Source organism: Lissotriton helveticus, chromosome 12 (genome assembly GCF_964261635.1).
Source record: "Lissotriton helveticus chromosome 12, aLisHel1.1, whole genome shotgun sequence".
NCBI lineage: Eukaryota > Metazoa > Chordata > Amphibia > Caudata > Salamandridae > Lissotriton > Lissotriton helveticus.
The window spans coordinates 18,846,246-18,866,910 of record NC_136073.1 but is presented as its reverse complement, the minus strand read 5'-3'; the positions used below and the strand labels follow the sequence as shown (position 1 = coordinate 18,866,910).

At 45.7% G+C, this 20,665-nt stretch overlaps 1 protein-coding gene across 3 annotated transcripts in view; it reads right to left on the bottom strand.

Annotated features, from left to right (window-relative positions):
• CCDC124 (coiled-coil domain containing 124) overlaps nt 1-18,765 on the bottom strand; it is a 58,034-nt gene extending 39,269 nt beyond the window's left edge. Inside the window, exons 1-3 of one of the 3 annotated variants that reach the window (XM_078670078.1) lie at nt 18,714-18,765; nt 16,506-16,606; nt 14,292-14,469 (exon numbers count right to left, since the gene is read on the bottom strand). In XM_078670078.1, the coding sequence (XP_078526204.1) occupies nt 14,292-14,450 (159 nt within the window). In that variant the 5' untranslated portion in view covers nt 14,451-14,469; nt 16,506-16,606; nt 18,714-18,765. Of the gene's footprint in view, nt 1-14,291; nt 14,470-16,505; nt 16,607-17,971 lie in introns of all 3 variants that reach the window. The other 2 variants (XM_078670079.1, XM_078670077.1) reach the window with 2 other exon arrangements.
• Nucleotides 18,766-20,665: the final 1,900 nt, after the last annotated feature.

Here is a 20,665-nt window from a genome sequence, read left to right as displayed (position 1 = left end):
GTTTCTGGTCCAGGGAGGACCTACTCTGGCAGTTCGGGTTGGACTGTTCCAATGTGGAGCAGGGTCAAAATGATTTGCATATGGCTGGGTCTGAACAGGAATGACGTAGCGTGCAAAAAAAGAGCGATTTAACCCAGATCAGTGACTGGGGGTGAATGTTTGATTAATTCAGCATTGCCTCCCAGAATATGATCCTTTTTGCGTCCCTAAATCGGGTGCAGCAGAGGAAAAAACTCTACACTATGAAGAAGTTTGGGGTCTCTGCAAGCGACCCATCTCCCCTCAGCGGGCTTTTTCTTCTCTCACAGTTTTTGCAACACACTGGGAATGATGATCTCCCCCATAGCGGCCCCCATTTTATTCCTTGCTTGCCACTGCCCGCAACCGCTCCCTCACCTTCGCTTACTCACAACATACTGCATCCCTTCTTCCTCACTGATAGACCTAGCCTTCACAGCCACGGTCCCTTCGCCCCAGGTTCATCAGGCACGATGCATCCGGCCGTACACCCCTTATTCCCCCTCCCCCCCTCCCACCCCACCCACTATCCCAGTTTATACATCAGACCTTTTTTTACACAGGCTCGACAGACCCAGACTCCTATGCAAAAGCACATGATGACCATAATACTATATCCACCGTACGTACTTAGTGGACTTGCCTGCTGTTTTTCAACTTGCATATGCCAACTCAGTCCTACATGGAAAAGTGCGATTACAATGTACTATACTGTCGACGTGACCTATTTTCCATGTTTCTAAAACTCAATAAAAAAGATCCCCTCCCCCCCAAAAAAGGGTGGGGGACTTGCGATTAGTTATCGCAACTATCTCTCCAGCATCTTCACTCCTCTCCCCAATACGCTTAGGTATAAGGTTTTTCCGTCGTCAGTTATGCTGACGACACTCAGATAGTCGTGTCAGTTCAGTGGCTGGTAAACTGGAAGAGACAGCTAGTAGATTCCACAGCTGCATTACAGAGAGTAGCAATTGGATGTCCAACAACAGCTTAGAACTTAACTCTGGGAAAACCGAGGTGCTCCTGCTCGGTAACAATACATCATTCCAGCCCCCTAAATGGTGGCCAGAGGAATTAAGAGCACTTCCCACACTGGGTTCCAAAACTAAAAACCTTGGTATTATTTTCGACTACAGACTGCCATTCCATAAAAACATCGATCCGGTGACTACCTCAGCTTTCTTTGCTCTCAAAATCTTGAAGATTTTTTTCCATTCATTCCCCAAAACATGCAGAAACAGGTGGTTACTGCACTTGTGCTCTTTAAACTGGACTACTGCAATGTACTATATGTTAATCTACAGTAGAAACAGATAAATAAACTGCAAGTCCTGCAGAATGCCGCGGCACGCATGATTCTTAGGATCCCCTGGGCATCACTCTTGTTCTTAAGCCTAGGCTCTGCTCTGCTGGTTACCTATTCTCAAGCGAGTTGATTTCAAGGCACTAAATGGCATTGGCCCTGAACATCTGAAACAGAAATTCATTTGGTACCGCACGTCCAGAATCTTCGGGAAACGGCCACTACAACGAAGCGGTTTCCACGAAATCCTTAACCACGCATGCAGTACAACGCATGCGTGGTTACCACGAAAGCCTTTACCACACATACCTTTACTACGAGGTTTGTAGTAAAGGCATATGTGATAAAGGTAAAAAGTAAAAAAAGGGGGGCATGGGGGGGTCGAGACCCCCCCCCCACCCCCCCACAAAAAATTACCTTAAGTCACGTCGGGATATGCAGAAAATCAGCGTCGTTTAAGAGAAATCGGAAAATAAACTTCCGCTTTCTCTTAACGACGTATGACGTCACCACGCAAGTATTCTAGGTAAAGGTTATGTGTGGAAAACGAATTCCGTTGTAACGCATGCGTGGTAAAGGCATGCGTTGCAACGGAATTCGTTGTAACGTCATACATTCAGAATCTTCCAGTTCTCTTCAGCCCTCAATGTGCTGGTCCCCAAAGCCAAAATAATTCTTTGAGGTGGCAGGAGTTTCATCTACTGTACAGCCAAGAGATGGCACCCTTTCCTCTTTATCTGAAGAAATGTACAGGTCTTCATGCCTTTAGGAAAGTCCTGAAAACATGGCTGTTTAATCAAGTTTTTCCTCTTTCTCCCATGTCAAGATTCCAGTCATCAATCTTCTTGTTTTCAGGCTATTTTCATTCCGCAGCAAAAGCACCCAGACACATTTAAGCAGTAGTATGCTTTACAAAAAATTATTTTCATTTCATACAGTTATCCATTCAAGAATCATGGCACAGGTTTCCAATTCATCTATAAACCAAAGATACAGATAGCAGGTGAGTATTCCATCAGTCAGCTCTAAAACCAGTTTTGCACCTTTCCTTACGCCACTCAGACTGATACAGTCACATTCTTTGTTACAAGGTGGTAGTAGGAAAGTAGACGGAGCCAAAGGTTTTTTGGCAGGAGAAAGCCAAAGCAGCAGTACAAACGAAAGGGAGTTTGTCCCACTTTACTAGTTCTATAGTGAATGTTTGGGAGGGAGAAAGCGCGTGTGGTCTACGAAAAGGCAGTGGTTGCTGCATAAGCTTCAAAAGGACACTCGGTCTCCTCTCCTCCACAAGGAAAAGTCTGCCCCACTACAAAGAATCCAAGAAATGTCAAGAAAGAGCCTTGCAATTAACACTGTTGTCTAATCACTATCCCCAACCCATTATCTTAGGTACCATTTGCAGGTAGCAAACACAAAATGGATTCCAATGAAGGTGTGGTCAGGCCTTTCACACATTTCCCAGACACGCAGACATGTGCAATGTTCAAGTCCCACTGGGGTGGATTAAGAACCAAACTGCAGGGGACTGGTTAATCACTTCAAAAAGGCATTAGAGGCTAGTAGGCAACTCTCCTTGGCATGTAAGCAAGTAAAAAAGCCTGCCTTTCCACCATAATGTTCTTGCTGCCACCTCTGTCGTCCTTTACAGCCTCCTGTGCTGATAGCAGTCACACTTGGTAAGGAGGGTAGATTGTTCTGAGTCTCAGTTTGTCACAAACATGCCTTCAGTGCACCAGCATGATTGTTGTGTGCCCTGAAGAGGGAGGAACCAAACTATAGCTTGATAGGATGATCCTGAGGCAGGGATGCATGGTTCTCCAGAGCCATGCCTCAGACCTTCCTCCAGCACAACAGATGCAACAAGACGACAGGGACCGAACCCCAGTATGTCAGTGGCACACCACAAGCAAAGTCTCCCTCCCCAAAGAGGAGCAAAATATACTAATCATAATAAGTAAGTAGACAGTGGGCGGGTTGAGGAGCAAGAAATGCAGGCCAGGGTCTATGATCATGCCAGCTATTTGTAGGAGGTGCATGAACGCCGATATACACTCGCGGACAATGCATTGTGTCAAATATGATTAGATATCCAAGTAAGGGAGGCACTGACGGGAAAGCTTCATGAGATCTTTAACATCTGCCCTTCCGTTGGAGATTGGGTGCCACCTTTCCCAGATAAAAACACCGATTTGTTTACGTTTTAAGATCCTGCAAAGGCCTGGAAAAGATGCTTCAATGGAAATATAATGGAAATCTCCTGTATTTATTTACAACATGACCTCTGTGGACTTGTCAGTCAGGGACCATTAAGGCACCTCTATGGTACACATCAAAGTTGTTTCATTTTATATTTACAGTTTAATGCATGTTCCGGTAAGGGAGAAATATCGGCTTTTGAGTCATTTTTCATATTTTTGGAACAGCTGGGACATTAAAATACTGGTAATGTCAATAAAACAACAACAAAAACGGCCAGGTGGCAAAACTAGTTGGAAAGGCTGTGTTCGTCTTTAGATAGGTCTTTGCAAACCCTCTGTAAAGCCTGGGTCTGCAAATCCCGGCCCAGTCTATTCGTCACAGTGTCAAGGTACAATGGGGGAACACAGAACAAGACAAAGGGGTCTTGAATGTAGCACCAGGTGATAAGCTTAAGCCAAAAGCCCTCTCTGTGACTGGAAAAGTCATATTACCACACCCTAATAGCTTGTTCTGACACACTCTATGTTGTTTCTTCTTTGAACGCTACACTATGTCCACCTGTTGTACATTTTTAGTTGTCAGTAGAGCGGGACTGCCCCGGGTAGAAAGTTGTGGCTGACAGAAGTAAGAAGATGGGTGATGCAGAATGTAAAGTACTGACCATGTAAAAAAACTCGGGTTGAGGACATGACATATTGTTGATTTGCCCCCCTCCCCCCGTTACTAAAGAGACTCAAAATGGTTAAATAAAACACTATCTTCACCGGCTTATATCACGTGAAAACCGTACGAGGGAGAATAAGCTTTATATCACTTTATTTCCAGCACTTTTAATCTATCTGTCCCCTCACCCCAATATTTTTGTTGTCACACCCGAGCATTTCAAATTATTTTGGGCCTATCTAGTAAATGCTGATGAGCAATGGCATATCTGCTACTTCTTTGTGTCCGGGCACCTTACTCTAGAGCAATGCGTCTCCAGCCAGTCGATCCCCAGCTATCAGTAGCTGGAAATAAACTTCAGAGTAGATCCCAGCCGTGGCTTCATTTTTAACTAAGAACTGCAATTATTGTTGAATTTTCCTTTTTAGGTCGAGCTTAGAGCAGCGCATGCGCTGCTTGCTTGACTTTTAGTATGGGGGTTTTGCTGGCCTGAAGCTTGCATGCACGCTTGCGTGCACGGGTGCAGCCGTCATCTGCCTTTCTTATCTCTTTCTCCGCGCTGGCCATTTCTTTCACTTTCGCAGCCGCATCGGCCTTTCTTATCTCTCCTTGTTATTCAATGGAACGCTTGCCTTTCATAAATCTTTTTCTCTTCGCTCACAGCATCACGATTGCTCACAGGCGGCGTGGTTGAATTATTGTTTCTCTGGCCTAAGCGGCTGTGGGAGCTCACTCGAGATTTTATTGTTCCATGAGGTATTCCATTCAGTTTAATTTCTGTGAGCACGGATAGCGCTATGCTTAAACGCCTTGACTCTTTCACTTTTTAGTTTTCTATCAGCCCTCGCGCCCCTTTCTATTATAAGTGTAGGTTTCACATTAGCTGATTTCATCATGTAATTCGTGAGCGCGCTGATACATGGTACTCCATTTATCACGGTTAGTGCTCCTTCAAACACTGAGTAACTAGGAGGTTCTTAGCATACCACGCGCCACTATTTTTACGTAAGCCTGCATTTGAGCTTGCATCTGAATTATTCAAGCCAGTCTTCACGTTATCCGTGAGCGCGTTGCCTCATTCCTCACTATTCATGTTACTCCATTATTCATGGTTTGCGCTCCTCCAAACATTAAGTAACTTGAAGGTCCTTAGCATACCACACGGCACTATTTCAATGTTAGCCTGCATTTAACTTCGGCTCCAAATTTAATTGCTGGCTTAGATTAAACGTGCATTAGCAGTCCTCTGCTAATTATGGCGCTCACTTAGGGTGCCTGGTTTCATGGTATTTCCATTCCTGCCTCGCGCCTTCCTTCTTCCCTCCCAGCCTCCCTTCCCACCCTCCTCTTCGCTCCACGCACCTCCAGCAGCCCTCTCGTGTTCAACAGTGCCTGCTTGAGGTGCCCCCCCCCCCCTCCTTGGGCATATCGTGGTGTGTGTACTGAGAGGACATTTTTACGGCACGCAGCCCAACGCTTCTCAGAGGGGCTACATGTGTTACAAGGGTGCGGTCAGCCCGGCTTTCTGACATCTGAGCCCTCGGATCACGGAGCAACTCAGCGCCATGATTAGGCACATCTGTTGTAGGGCAGGCTGTGGGACCCAACTCACTGGAAGTTCTAACAGAAGAGCACCCACCCCCTGCTGTCACCGCTCCAGCATTTTATAGTCTTCACTCCAGCATTTTATGGTCCGAATTCAGAGACAATCAGGGTTTCCCGGAATGTTGTGATTTCTGCATTGGGTTCCAGAGCTGGGTTCCGGTGCTGCTTGTGGTAAAACGCTTCGACGCCTCGTCAGCCGAAGTAAGCGATATATAAATGCAACTACAATTACTCGCCCTACCAAAGTTCACTTTCTCCGATGATGCTGGCTGACAGATCTCAGGAGCATCTTGACCTAAGATGACTGACTCTTGTAACAAGAGCGCCCTATTCACTGCCAGACCCTGCGTCCCGTCCTCGAGTGTCCTCTTCCAAACCATGTGATCGCGAACTTAGGGCAACAGTTTCACTGATGGAAGACAAGCCATAGAGAATTCCTCCCCTCCATCTGAGAAGAGCAGGTCCTCCAACTGAAGAGCATGTCTCTGTTCCACCAATATCCTCCCCGGTGTCTGCCTGGCGCACTAGCGCTCTGAAGTGACTGCAAGGTGGCACTTAGCACTCTGCAAAATAACCAAAATACCTGGGCTAGTAGAAGGGGGGAGAGTGGCTTCGATTGGACAGGTGAGGTTGTTACAACTAACCTGTGTTTAGATAATATAGTGCTTCTACTCCAGATAGGCTTTTTGGCGCTAGAGACATTGATTCAGATCATAAAGTAAGCACCTACAACTTCAGCTGACTACAAAGCACCTCTCAGTTGCCAAGTTGAAAACCGTGGTGATGCCATTCACAAATTTGTATAGCAAGCGATCCACCACTTTCATGGCCTGGCTTCCAGGAGTCCGGGGGTTAATTTCACACAGTCTCCAGGTTTCCATCCCAGAAGGTGTGTGGTTCGGCCCTATCTCAGTGGTGTGAAGGGATCCGCAGATGCGTTCGATGGATGTGTTTGTTCAGTGAGCTGTGGGTGCTGGCACTGCCACCGCTCACTGCATACCTTTAGAAAATGTATGTTCCACGCAGGACTCCTCTTGGAACCAGCAGCGAGTCACATTGAGATCTTATATATCCAGAGGAAAGAAATCCTGCTAGTTCAGCTTTATACACCCCCGGCATTGAAACAATGGCTTTCCTATTTCTTTCCCTCCCTTCAATGTCCTCCCACTCTCTCGCCTCCCTCTGTCGTCCGATCTCTAACCCTGGCTTTCCTCCCCACTCCCTCCCTAACAGTCTCTCGATCCTTTTATATTTATCCCCCTACTTGCTTCTTCTCGCCATCTGCTTTTTCTTTGTCTCTTTCTCATCCCTTTGCTTCTCCCTCCCTCCCTCCAGCTCATCTGCTGCCCTCTTCTTCCCCCATCACACTTTCCTGGTTTCCTTTTTCGTATCCCTTTATGTTAAATTGCATCTCTAACCAAACTTCCCAACACCTCTGGCAAAACACTTATAAGGTCCCAGAGACGAGACCTATTGGCTATGCCAATGCTTGTTAAGTTAAGGCATGGCTATGTTCATGTTTCTTTTACATTATTATCAGGCTGCAGATAGCAAAGCCTGATAATGAGCAGTCCTCCACTCAGATTTATGACCCATGTGGGTCACAGAGGTTCAGAATTGAAGCACTGAGGTATTTAACGCCTTCGATGCTGAGCTCGTCATGAGGTATACCTCTAGGGTGCTCATGACGAGCTCGTCATGACCACAGCCATTAGCATTATGGCCCAGCACAGCAGAGGAAAATAACTCAAGCAGCCAAGGTGTTAACTCCTAAATAAAAGTCCTTCTCAACTCCGTACTGGAGCATGAGAACAAAATGATATTTCTGAATGCTTTTAAATGAGAGAAAGTTACAATGAAGAATTAACTTATTAATTAAGATAGCTCTTCATTTTAATTTCGCCCCTTTTTAGGGCTCGGGGCGGAGCTCCGAGATCCTAATGTAAAAGAAAAAAAAAAAAAGTTTAAGGGCTCGGGAAAGACAGATTCCTTAGTGCGCGTGTTTTTTTGTATTATCTGAATGTTGATTGGTCCTCGCGGTGATGTCTTTTTAGTAGTCGTGATGCGATTGGGCAGATGTAATTGTCGGGCGCCATTTTGGGCATTTTCTCAGCGGTTACGTGCTCGGCAGTGCATTAATCTTAATTAGGAGCTGTCAGGGTGGCCGTGTAATACATTCCAGATGGTGTGCGCGCGTTCACCATAGAGCAGTGCGTTTGTCGGGCGCGCGTCCTCCTCACTTGCAAGCCCAGTTCAGATAAACCACACTGGATATAAGTTTAAAAAGGCCTACAAGGTTTTGTTTAATCCAATAACACACGTGCCCTAGACATGTTGAGACAATGCGTTTATGGAATAACCATCAAAACTGAAACAGCAGTTTGATCATGAACAACTAAACAATGCAAACAAATCTGTACTTCCCCACCCCCAAATGTGGCAGGCTAGTGCCCTAAAAAATTAAAAGGAAGAGAAGAATTTTCAAAGAGCACCAAGATGGTAAAATGGCAAAGGATGAAATCGCACGTCAGATTTCTGAACAAGTGGTAGGTAGTATTTCTCGACGCGCTACTTCATCAAGTTAGATGCCCTATGTGGAAAGCACGCATGATACATTTTTATAGCCACCGTCAACAGTTTAGTAAAACACTACTCGTTTGGAAAGGTGGAAGCTTGCTAACGGGTCCAATTGGGAGAATGGAGGTCACTGGTTAACAGAGTATCTTCGCGAAAAGGAACAGTATTCTGAGAACGAGATATGTATCGAGGGGCCAGAACATTACTAGTGCCACAAGGGCGGGCTCGACCTATGACAGCCGGCAGACCAAAGTACACCCCTTACCCGCCGGGCTCCCTGTATAACAGGAAACATAGAGGGGACACCGCCCCACGCAACGCCATGCGTCACGCCTCTTCCCTCGCGCCACCAGTCGCCACGCCTCGAACCACCCTCGGGCCTCACGCGCTGTGCTCGTCCATTGGCTATGAGACGAGGGCTCGCGATTGGCAGTTATGAGGTCGCCCAATGGGAGAGGCTCTAAACCGGCTTCCATCGCCCTCCCATTCACTCGGTGGTAGGTGAAAGGAGGGGGTGTGGGCGAGTGTTAATAGTACGAGAAGCTTTTAACAGCATACAATTGCATGAATATAGAACAAGCGTCGAAACTTAAACCTTACTATGCATTGACGTGGCTACCATGTCAAACAGCCCCCGCTGTCAGCTGGGAACCGAAGACAAAAACTTTGCTTCACATAAATGAATGAGACTACCTCTAATTGGCAGCTGGAGTCAAATTAACTGTTCAAGAAGAGAATCGTAATTAACTAGAAACAAGTGCCACGGCCAAACCCTTTTATATACCCCACAACATTACCCAGGCCATATTAGACGTGCAAGCAAAGTGGGCACCACACGCAAGCAAGGGTGTAATATCCTGTGCACTTTACAATTAAACTCACAAAAAATGAGTGGAAACATTGGGAGGGTGCAAACCAAGAGCGGACCATCTAGGTTCCAAGTTCACATCGCCCCGACCCTTTAACACTTCCCCACCTGTCCCCAAAATATGAACACATGGGGATATCGTTACACTCTGAAACAGTTCCACAAATTGAAATCAACAAGCATAGAAACGAACAATAAATTGGGTCACAAGCAGGGGCCCAAACCAGAAATAAAACAATTAAACAGCTGATAAGATGCGAACATCGTCATTTTGCAGCATAGCAAATACATATTTTTCTACACCGAATTAAATATACAATCCCATTAACCCAGTATTTCAATCCCATTAAACCCGACTAGTTTGGTAATAAAACTCACCTGATGTAGCTGCAGCTCGGTGGCACATTAGTACAAAGAAGAGTAAAGGCACCACACATGCTACCATAGTGCAGGGGTCTCCTTTGGCTGGATAGGGACACTCAGAGCTCTAGAGTAGTGAGTAGTGAGTAGAGTAGTGAGTAGAGTAGTGAGTAGAGTAGTGAGTAGAGTAGAGTAGTGAGTAGGACATCACAGGCAGCAGCTGTGCAAGCTTCTTACACTCACAAGGAGACCACAGGCAGCTGAGGTGCAATCTTCTCCCACTCACAAGAACGACATCACAGGCAGCAGCTGTGCAAGCTTCTTACACTCACAAGGAGACCACAGGCAGCAGAGGTGCAAGCTTCTCACACTCACAAGAACGACATCACAGGCAGCAGCAGTGCAAGCTTCTTACACTCACAAGAAGAACATCACAGGCAGCAGCAGTGCAAGCTTCTTACACTCACAAGGAGACCACAGGCAGCAGAGGTGCAAGCTTCTCACACTCACAAGAAGGACATCACAGGCAGTAACGGTGCAATATTCTCACACTCACACGAAGGACATCACAGGCAGCAGCTGTGCAAGCTTCTCACACTCACACGAAGGACATCACAGGCAGCAGCTGTGCAAGCTTCTTACACTCACAAGGATACCACAGGCAGCAGCAGTGCAATCTTCTCCCACTCACAAGAACGACATCACAGGCAGCAGCAGTGCAAGCTTCTTACACTCACAAGAAGAACATCACAGGCAGCAGCAGTGCAAGCTTCTTACACTCACAAGGAGACCACAGGCAGCTGAGGTGCAAGCTTCTCACACTCACAAGGAGACTACAGGCAGCAGAGGTGCAAGCTTCTCACACTCACAAGAAGGACATCACAGGCAGTAACGGTGCAATATTCTCACACTCACAAGGAGATCACTGGCAGTACACACCACATGAACACACTCCATAACACATAGCAACAATACATTGGCATTTACAATGGCATTAGCTGAAACTCAAATAAATCCGAGCCCGATTGCATTTCTAATGCTTGTTACAAAGTGTCACGTTTACAAACAGCAGGCATCTCGCTCCCAGTGGCTGGTAGCAACAGTGCCATATTTATAACTAAAAAATACATTCCTTTTCTTTTAAATGACAGACATTTAAAGTGAAAACATTATCTTAATATTTTTCCTACTTTAAATTAAGCAAATTAAGTCCTAATGTTGTATGAAGCATGTTTCTTTACTTTAAATTCCTCACATTTAAACAAATGACTATTTTTGAGTTATAAAAATGGCACCATGTCTACAGGCCACTGAGAGCCATAAGCCTACTGTTTGTAAAGACACTTTGACTTGGATAGAAGTTAAAATGATTAGTTTTATGAAATGCATATAAAAATGAAGTTACCTCTTGAGTTGAATTTCCTCCCATTTCAAAGTGTCGCATTTACACACAGCACGCATCTTGCTCCCAGCAGCTGGTAGACACGTTGCCATATTTTAACCGAAAAATACAGCCTTTTTTTTTTTAAATGGGAAAAGTTTCGACTGCAGAAAAATGTTTCATCAAGTGCAGAGAAATATTTCTTTTTATCAATATTTTAGCCCAACATTTTTCTGCACTTTGTTTCTCCTATTTAAAAAATGTTTTTTGTATGTTTGTGCTGTACATGTAACGGTGCCAAATATGGTAAAATATATGTCCTGAGACACAAGTACATATGACCCAGGCTTCCAGTCACCCATCAACATATTTCTCAATAATTCACACACATGTTCATGCATCCTCACAGACCATGTGCTCACTGACGCACATAGCAGCCCTATCATAGTACCAGTAGTGACAGTATTTTGTTCAAACCAAAGTATCGGGCTCTATGGACATTAGGTTTAAAGTCAATGAAGCTGGGTGAGGGAATGTCTGGTAAGAATGTGCAAGTAACTTGGCCCGCAGTAGCTCACTACTATTTTCACTGATCTAAAGTAGCTCTCATTACAGAAAAGTTTGGAGACCCCTGCTCAAGAGAAAGACTCCTTGATTAGTTGATTAGTCAACGCCAATCACTCGAATGACCCTCCTACCACAAATGAGTTCAATGCTTGCATTTTACAGGAGTGTACTTTCGTTTGAATGTATTCCACCACGCAGATTCCCTTTCTTATCTCCTGTACATGGTTACACTTACTGTTGCCAGCCCTTTCACTGGTGCTTAATTTTAAATTTCCGTTTGGTTTTATTATTTCCGCAGACACTCGCTGATTTGATTGCAGCATTGAAGTTCTACATTCTGTTTCACGTACTTTACAGTGTGCCTAGGTATGTAAATTTAATACTGTATGTTTTCTTGCTTGCATTATTGCAAACAGAAGGAAATAGAAAGTGGTATATTTTGCCCAGAATGTAAGAGGGCATTTCACATAAACATTGTAGCCTAACAGAGTAAAATATATATGCAGAATATGGAAAAGCATTTGCATCTTCATATGTGCCCTTGTTGATCCCGGCTAGCTACTGCCAAGCAATGCTCACGCCATCCTGTAGCACATTTCCAGGAGGCCCAATTCTTAATGTGCTGTGGCTTTTTGGGTGGGCACCAACTGCCATTTTGTCCTTTTATTTTGCAAAGAATTCCCACCAAGGTACATTATACAGCGATTTAAAGCAACAGGCGAGTTGCGTAAATGGCCAACATGGCCATGAAGTGTTTTATTTTCCTTTCTATTAAAGACGCAAAAGTAGTACATTCACATAACCTTTACGTCCATCCTTCAAAGGGAACCCAGGGAAACAGTAATTCCCAGCAGTCACCGAGAGACGAAATACAGCCTCCAAGACCTCTTACATGCTCTGATCATTGGCAATGAAGGACACACGCTTCTCATCAGTCTCACAACAGGACATTTTCCAATTGTCTAACTCTGGTGACTTCAGACATTTTTCTGGTTGCAAAATGCACACATTTTTTGTCAGCCACAAAGCCTTGCATTCAAATATCTCATGGTAGGTCATCCTTAATGTGGAAAATACCTACCTGCCCATTGTATCTGGTGGCAACCTTTATGTAATGAACAGCAAGGGACACCTGATAGCGAACAGTGGGAGACCTGCCACGCATTATATTTCGAAAACTCAAATTGACAGTAATTAAGAGTTATGAAAATTCTAGGAAAGAAACAGGTGCTACTCGAGTGGGTTCTGGACGCATGAGTGCGTTAAGCATCCATACTAGGCAGATAACAGTGAGCCTCCTACATCGAACATGAAAACGTTCAGATAATATTCTGAAACGAAGTAGCGTTCTACCAAAATCTTAACAACTAAATACAATTCTTTGGTGTGGCCTCCACTAGACCATAAATATCGGAGGCCCAGGACACGTCTATGACAATTTGACTTCGAGGGACAAACTAGCTGTGATACAAGGAGAATAGGAGGATGTAAACACAATCTAGAAAGCATAAATAAGAGCCAGACAACAGGGAGAGAATTCAATATTTTACGGTTTCATTCATAACACCACCACCTACACCTTATGTACGGTGACTGTTGCAGAGTGTGTATGTGTGGTACAAATTTCCTGCATATACTCACACCATCCCACCAACACAAGTGCAGCAACTTAGCCGCAGGATGTACAAACCTTTTACATAAACCCACACTGTAGCTCCACTACCTCCAACTGAGGCACAGTATCCTTGCTCAAGGATGAAGATATGTGGCATAAACTTCTTACATATACCCATTACATAGCCACCAACCTCCCATTGGGCAGACACTGGTCACAAATCCATTGTTCATTCTCAAGGTCACACTACAGCACAGTTCACAGCCCTTTTAGCTGCAACTGACAGTAAAGTAACTTGAAAAGCAATAACACCATCAGCCGTTCAGACTCGACAGCCGAGAACGGATTTTCGACTGAAGTGGCCTTAACAGCCCACAAGGAAACTCACAAGTTTTAAGAGAAAGGTAGATGTATTTTTCCTGCAGCCTACCAAGTTCTCTCTTAGCCAGAGATCGCGAGAGGGGGGTTCACAATCTAAAACGAAGAAGGCAGAAGCGTTTGCCTCTCTTGGTAAATGAGGATCAAAATGGGTGATATACCTTATGAGGCAGTTAAATTGGTCCCACTGAGATGGGTAATAATTAACACCAATTATTTCCACCCAGTGACCAGAAAAGCAGCAGAAGTGTAATGCAATTGTATTAGTGATCATTAATACAATTGAGGTACTTTGTATGCGTCATAAACACACACTGCTCTGGGCAACAGGCCTAGGATGGCAATACACACCACCGAGGACACTTGCCTTCCCAACGCATCCTCCAAGGCGTTTAGATACATAACGCTTCTAAAGGATAACCTGGCACATTCTTCCCAAAGCAGACTACCCTCATGAACCTTCACAAAAAGGCTGCATTCATGCCTGCACCAACAAACTACACCTAGGTCTGAGCACTAGCCACTCACACTGATCCCCATGGTATATCCATTCACACTTACCCAAATGGATCACCCACAAGCATCTCCCCACGAATGTGGTCCATCAACAACTCCACAAGCAAGAGGCCCACTCCTAGGTGGAAAAACTGATACTCCCAACCAACAGCCCCACTGTGCACACTCCAGAGTACAAAGACAAGGGGCCTGATATGAATCAGCCCACAAACCGGTCCCTCACCTCTTTAAACCCACTTACCTTTCTTTGCTCTTTCCTCAAGACATGTTTGTCATCATCCTTCCAGAGAGCATCCTCCTGCTCCTGCTGCCGCTTAGCATCCGCTGCTGCTTTAGCATCTGCCTTGCGAGCCCGGGCAGCGGCGGACTTGGTGTTCTCGCCCTGGAACTTCTTGGGCATGCCTCAGGGTGGGCTGCAACTAAGGGAGAGGAATGAGTAAGAACAGCACAGCGCCTTACATATACTGTTAACACTACAGAGCAGACGCTTTGTTTACGTCATATAACATTTCATTTTAGAAACATCGTTGAAGTACCTCAATACACCCCACTTTGCTCTTCCAACTCATGCTGTAGAGGGCTTGCATTGGACATAGCTTTCGAGGTGGAGCAACAACACTACATATGTACAATATGTTATGTTAAATTAATTTCTAGAGCGCACATATACCTGGAGTTGTCTTGGCGCTTACGTCAGACTGAAGCCTAAAAACCTGGTGCTTACTGGTTTGTGAAAAGGGAAGTTTTGAGAGCTTCCCTGAAAGGGAGTAGAGAATTAATGGTTTTGATGTGACGTGGCAAGGTGTTCCGGGATTTGGAAGCACAACTTACAACCCCTCGCCCCCTCCCCCACCCTCCAAGGCACGTTTAAATATTGCAACCCCGTCATTTTTGGCTGTGGAAGAGCATAGTATTCTCAATGGCATATACCAGTTGAATTTCTAATTCAAGTAGGCAGGTCCTATTCCATGAAGGGCCTTAAAAGTAATGCAGAGGGCCTTGAAGGCGATTCTCTGTCCAACAGGCAGCCAATGCAACTGTTTTAGTGCCACTGATGCAGATTGAAACTTGGAAATTCTCAACAATAGTCGTGCTGCAGCGTTCTGCAGGATCTGCAATGTATTCAGATGTTGCTGGTGCATATTAATATAAACAGCATTATTGTGGTCCATTTTCGTAAGGACCATAGATTGCACTACTCCTATTGAAGCTTGGAAGGAATGCAGGGCAAGACTTTTTTAAAAGGTCCTAAAAATGTAAAAAGAGCTTGAAGTACCCGCATTTACTTGAGCCCATAAGCTGGTCATCTACTAGAACTCCCAGGTTGCGTACTTTCCTAACTGGGGTTGGGATAGTACCCAGCTCCTGAAGCCACAAGGAAGGAGACCAAAAGGAGATTTGGTTACCGTAAAGAAATACCTCTGCTTTCTCAGAGTTCAGTTTTTGGCAATTTTTTGCCATCCAGTCGCTGACTGCCAGCATACAGTCATGAAACCTTGAGCAAGTGTTCTGCTCAGCTTTAGTCATAGAACCCACAATCTATGTATCATCGGCGTAGAAGGTAAGCAAATACTGCATGAATAAAGTAAAGAACTAAACACTACCAGGTTTGTAGTGGAACCTTTTGTATTGAGATCCTTGTGTAAGAAATGCTACACCTCTAACCAGCACTTGCCATTCTCTGGACACATGGGTTGTGGTCACAAACATCCAACGGCGAATAGCATGCATCCTCAGCGACACGATAGGCCTTTTATTTGGAGCATAATAATATCATGCTCAGTCACAATCCAAAAGGTGGATTATAGGGATCTGTAGTTACGTTTCTCCAAAATAAAAATAATAATAACATTTATAATAATATTGATTTCATCAGAAAAGTATGGCTCGGAGGACGTGAATAACAATGAGAAAACCGGCCAAGCATTCTCCTTTCATTGTGATGAGAAAAGCGAAGGCCTGAGTCATGTAGCTTATGGAGAGAAGATTGAAAAGATACCCTTCTCTTAAAAGGAAAAACCTGAAAGCACAGGGCAGCTCCTTGAGACTCCGGGAAACAACATTTCAGATGATCAGGAATACCACTATATAAAGGCCAATTAGATTTCCAGCAACAATAAAAAATGTAATGCAGACATTTTGAAAATCTGGCTTGGGTATCATCTTCACACACTTATCTTAGATACCACTACAGTGGTGTTTCTATGACAAGGCAAAGCACATTTTAATGAAACGTAATGAAATATAAGGTGGATTTGTAGAGCGCTGCTTGTCACCCATGAGGGTTCCACGCGCTGCGCAGGTGAGGGTAAGGTTGGGTCTAAATGCAGGCAATCTCGATGGTCCTGCAAGAAGACTAATTGAATAGCTAGGTCTTCAGATTCTTGTAGAATTAAAGATATATACCTGAAAGTTGATGCACTTGTGCCAGACAGGAACGGGCAAAGAGACTCACCTTAGGACGAAATTTGGATCCCGTTGTGTACGGTTCTGTAATCTGGAAGGTGGGTTTGAATATGGCTTCTGCTGTGGTAGTCTGCACAGAACATATCCTACCTAGGATTATAAATGCACACCTCTTAAATTATCATCAGGCACCTTCAAATATACTATTGATCACTGCTTCCAATATAGAAAGACGAAATAACAATCACACACTGCATTTTAAGTAGGTCCAGGCTATAGAAATATTATAAATATACACATATTCAAATATGATCATTCCATTCAGGCTTTGTCGTTCAGAATGGGGTTTAGAAATCAGGAAATATAAACATACATGCCAAGAGTTGGTAATATTCAAGAGAGAGATTTAGAATACAGATAAAAATTACAGGGAGTTTGCTTGCATTGGAGTTGAAGCAATCTTGAGACAAAACTAAGATAACATACGCTCTGAGTTGAAAAATCAGGAGTTTCCTGCCTGAACATCATTTTTGTCTGGAAAAACCATAAGTCGCCCAAATGAATTTGGAGCTTAGACGTGTATTTACAAACGCACCCACAACAAAATCAGACATGGGTCCCTTTAGAAAATTGGCACATGGTGCATAATACAACTTTTCCCTTTTCTGGGACTTTCAAATCCTCTACTGATCATAGCAAGGGACCCTTCTTTCCCATTCCAGTTGCTATTTTCGGATGAATCAATGGATTAATTTATTACCCAAAGGCCAGAGTAAAACAAATCTAACTTGGACAATAGCGTGAAAAAATTGAAAGGAGACGTGTGTGGTTTTACGTCCTGCATTCAACAAACACATAAGGATCCTGAATGTTAAACAACGGGCTTGAGTATCAATATCAACAGCACTCATTTTTACACCTCAAGAGGGAAAGAGTGAGGTGCCCGTGCAGAGACTTGACTCTGCGTGTAGTGTAGCCAGCACAATGGCTTAACCTTTGCTAATCAACGACTATAGTTGATCTGGCTAAACTGAACTCTCAAATTCTACCAACTGCAAAATGCGGTCATTGGGTAAATGAAGCCCGGGACTGCAAATGAAGCGTCCTAGAGAGATGGAGTTTGAAAGCCAAGCTTTAAGGATTCACAATTGTTTGCTGCACATGCTCATCGTACCAAGATAATGTACGATAAGAACTTAGTGTCCCCACTAGAAACGTATAGCATCAGTGGGCAAAGAGTGAGACTGCGTTCAGTATTGTCATTACTCACAGAACCACTCTCCAAATGCAGGAGGCTGCATTCACCCCAGAGACACCCCAACTGCCCCAAGAGCCAGGGGCTTAGCTACTACTGGTGCTGCAGGTGCATGGGCGCCTGGGCCCGGACCCACTGAACCCTGATAATTGCTGTATTTTACTACCCCAACCGCAGTCAAAGTGGCCATTTTCCTTGCTTGGACCAGGGCCCATTGCATTCTTGCTTACACAGCAAATCAAGTATATTGAATCAAGTACCATTACACTGGAGGAGAGCAACGCCTATTACACACAGTGAGAAGAATCAGCAGCGCTACAGTAAAAGTTCGTTGTAGCGCATTACAATGAGGTGTCATTTGCTGCACCGCAGGCCTGCCATCCTGTGCAGTCTCTTCTTCCTCAAACCACTGGAACACTGAAACAGAATGCAACTGAAACGAGCCAGGACTACATCTCCCACAATGCACTGCCTTGTCAATTTAAGGCTTAAAGTAAGTAAATGGCCACAATGACATTCCGCTGCCCCTAATAATCTTGGGCTATCATTAGCGGCGATAGAAATCTGATGGGTGCAGAGGGCCAGCCCACCCCCGGCCCTGTAGAGGGGGGCACTGGCCCTGGGGAGCCTGGCAGCCCCGGTCGCCCCACTCACCGACGCCCGGCGGGTGACCGGGCCCCAGCACACCCTGCAGGGCCCGGGGCGCGCGTTCAGCCCCTCACACCGGGGGGCGCTCTACCTCCCAGACACCAGTGCAGAGGCGCTGTGGGGATGGAAAGAAAGACCCGGAAGTGACGTCGGGCGGTATGTACAGCCCGGGTGGCTGCCGGTTACGGATGCAGCAGGAAGGATTTCTGCCAGACTCATGCCACCCGGGAGCAGAGGTTAGAGTCCGGCGGCGGGGCCGCTCACGGGGGTCTCCCGTGCCTCGCGGCCCCCCTCGGTCACTGAGGGGGCCGGGGAGAGCCTGGGGGTCGCTCACTGCGGGGGCGGGACACGCACCGTGGAAACGCAGCGACAGCACGTGCGCCTTCCGGAACACAGCACCAGCCAATGAACAGAAGCTCCACCAACCAATCGGAAACTACTATGGCGAGGGCATGCCTCTAATCACAAGGCTCGACAGCCAGTGACATCTATTGTTCACCCAATCGCAGACTCGGTTTCATTTTCAGCCTGTGCTGCGTTTTCCGGTGCCGTGGGAGCTGGTGGCGGGCGAGATCTACTTCCGGGAAGGATGGCGGAGGAGGGCAGCCGAGCGCCGGGCGAGCTGGGCCTGAGCAGCAAGCAGAAGAAGGAGCGGGAGAATGCGGCCCTGCAGAGCAGCCTGCGGGAGAGTGGGACGAGAGCCCCGTGTGAGGGCGACAAGCCCCGGGGCGGAGGTGAGAGCGCCCAGGAGGAGCAGCAGGGGGGGTCTCCTCGAGGCGGAGAGCAGGCCCCCTCCGAGGAGGAGCAGGACGAGGCCCCCCCGAGCCTGCCAGCCGGGGACCAGGAACTCACCCTGACCGACCACCTCAACAAGAGGCTGCTGCTCTCCTTCCAGGAGAAACTCAACCAGGCCGGCGACGGGCTCCTGCAGAGGGTGCAGCAGAGCCAGGGCGGGGAGGAGGACAACCAGACCCAGGAGGAGTGGTGACAGGGGCAGCAGGGCAGATCACCAGCCCAGGCAGTGGTGGTGGTGGTATGCTCATGGCAAAATGCACCCGGGCCTGTGGTGCGCCAGCGTGAGAGGCACCAGGAGAACACATTAGCATCATGCTTGCTGGATGCATGCGAGGAATAAACACTGAGACATCTCCGAGTCCATGTGATGTGGCTGAGTGATACTGCGGGCTTCAGGCTGAGAAATGACCAACTTGAGGTTTACAAGTAGTTTGTTAGCCAAGAGCACAGAGCAAAGCAAGCGAACACGTTTTGAGTAAACAAATAATGGTTGTAAACGGGTTTGGTGACAAATCAGTGCAATGCTAATACAAAATGGGCAGGAGTGGCTTAGAATAGTGAGCTGTTGCCCTATTGCATGCATGGGCAGGAGTACGATTCATGGATCTTCTGAAAGCTGGCAAGGAAGAACTGGTGAACAAAGTAGAAATAAATTAAGCGCAAAATCGACATATTACCTGCGCAGTATGGTGTTTGGGACATGTTTGCATCTACCCACCAACAACTTGGTATGCGGTACAAGATACGTAGGAACATCGCCTAGGATACTGCACTACAACGTTTTTGCAACTCTAAAACACCCCAAGCAATTTCTGCAACGCATGACTACTGATGCCAGCATCATTGGCATGCATGTTTTTAATGAAAGGTGGTAAACTGAGGAATAAGTGTGGCTTTATCTGGTAACTGGTCACTTGAAGCATCCTCAAAGGAACGGAAAATTGGGAGTGAGGTGTGCTACTGTACAAGTAGGCTATAGACGGTCACATGAACCAGTAAATATTTCTGCAACTGGACGTTCATGTATAAGTGACCTGTCTGTAATACACACAGTTGATACACTGATACTAGTCATGGATGTTGTGCAATACTCACTGAGCCAATCTGATGGTGCGTCTTACCGAAGAATGCATATCACTGTAAAATAGGTGCTTCTGTCCTCGTTGGTATTGAAAGGGTCAGTTCAATTGAACAAAGGTGATTTTTCAATGTTGACTGGTACTGAAGATCTAACTTAACAAAAACTGTGCCTCTGGACCAGTAGGTGGAGCAATGCAGCACATCTGCCTCCTTAAGCCACAGTTCACTTAGCATGTGTTAAAAGAAGGTTTATGTTCAGTTACCCAACATCAACATGATTGAAAATTACTAGAACCTTTATGAAGGAACTTTAGCGGTTGTTTGGTGCTGGTTTTTCCGCAGCCTGGCAGAGATCCATGGCATAGATCTGTGCATGCTTGAACAATGCACGCAGTCCTAAATACTGAGTATTCTAGCAAATTCATCGCCTT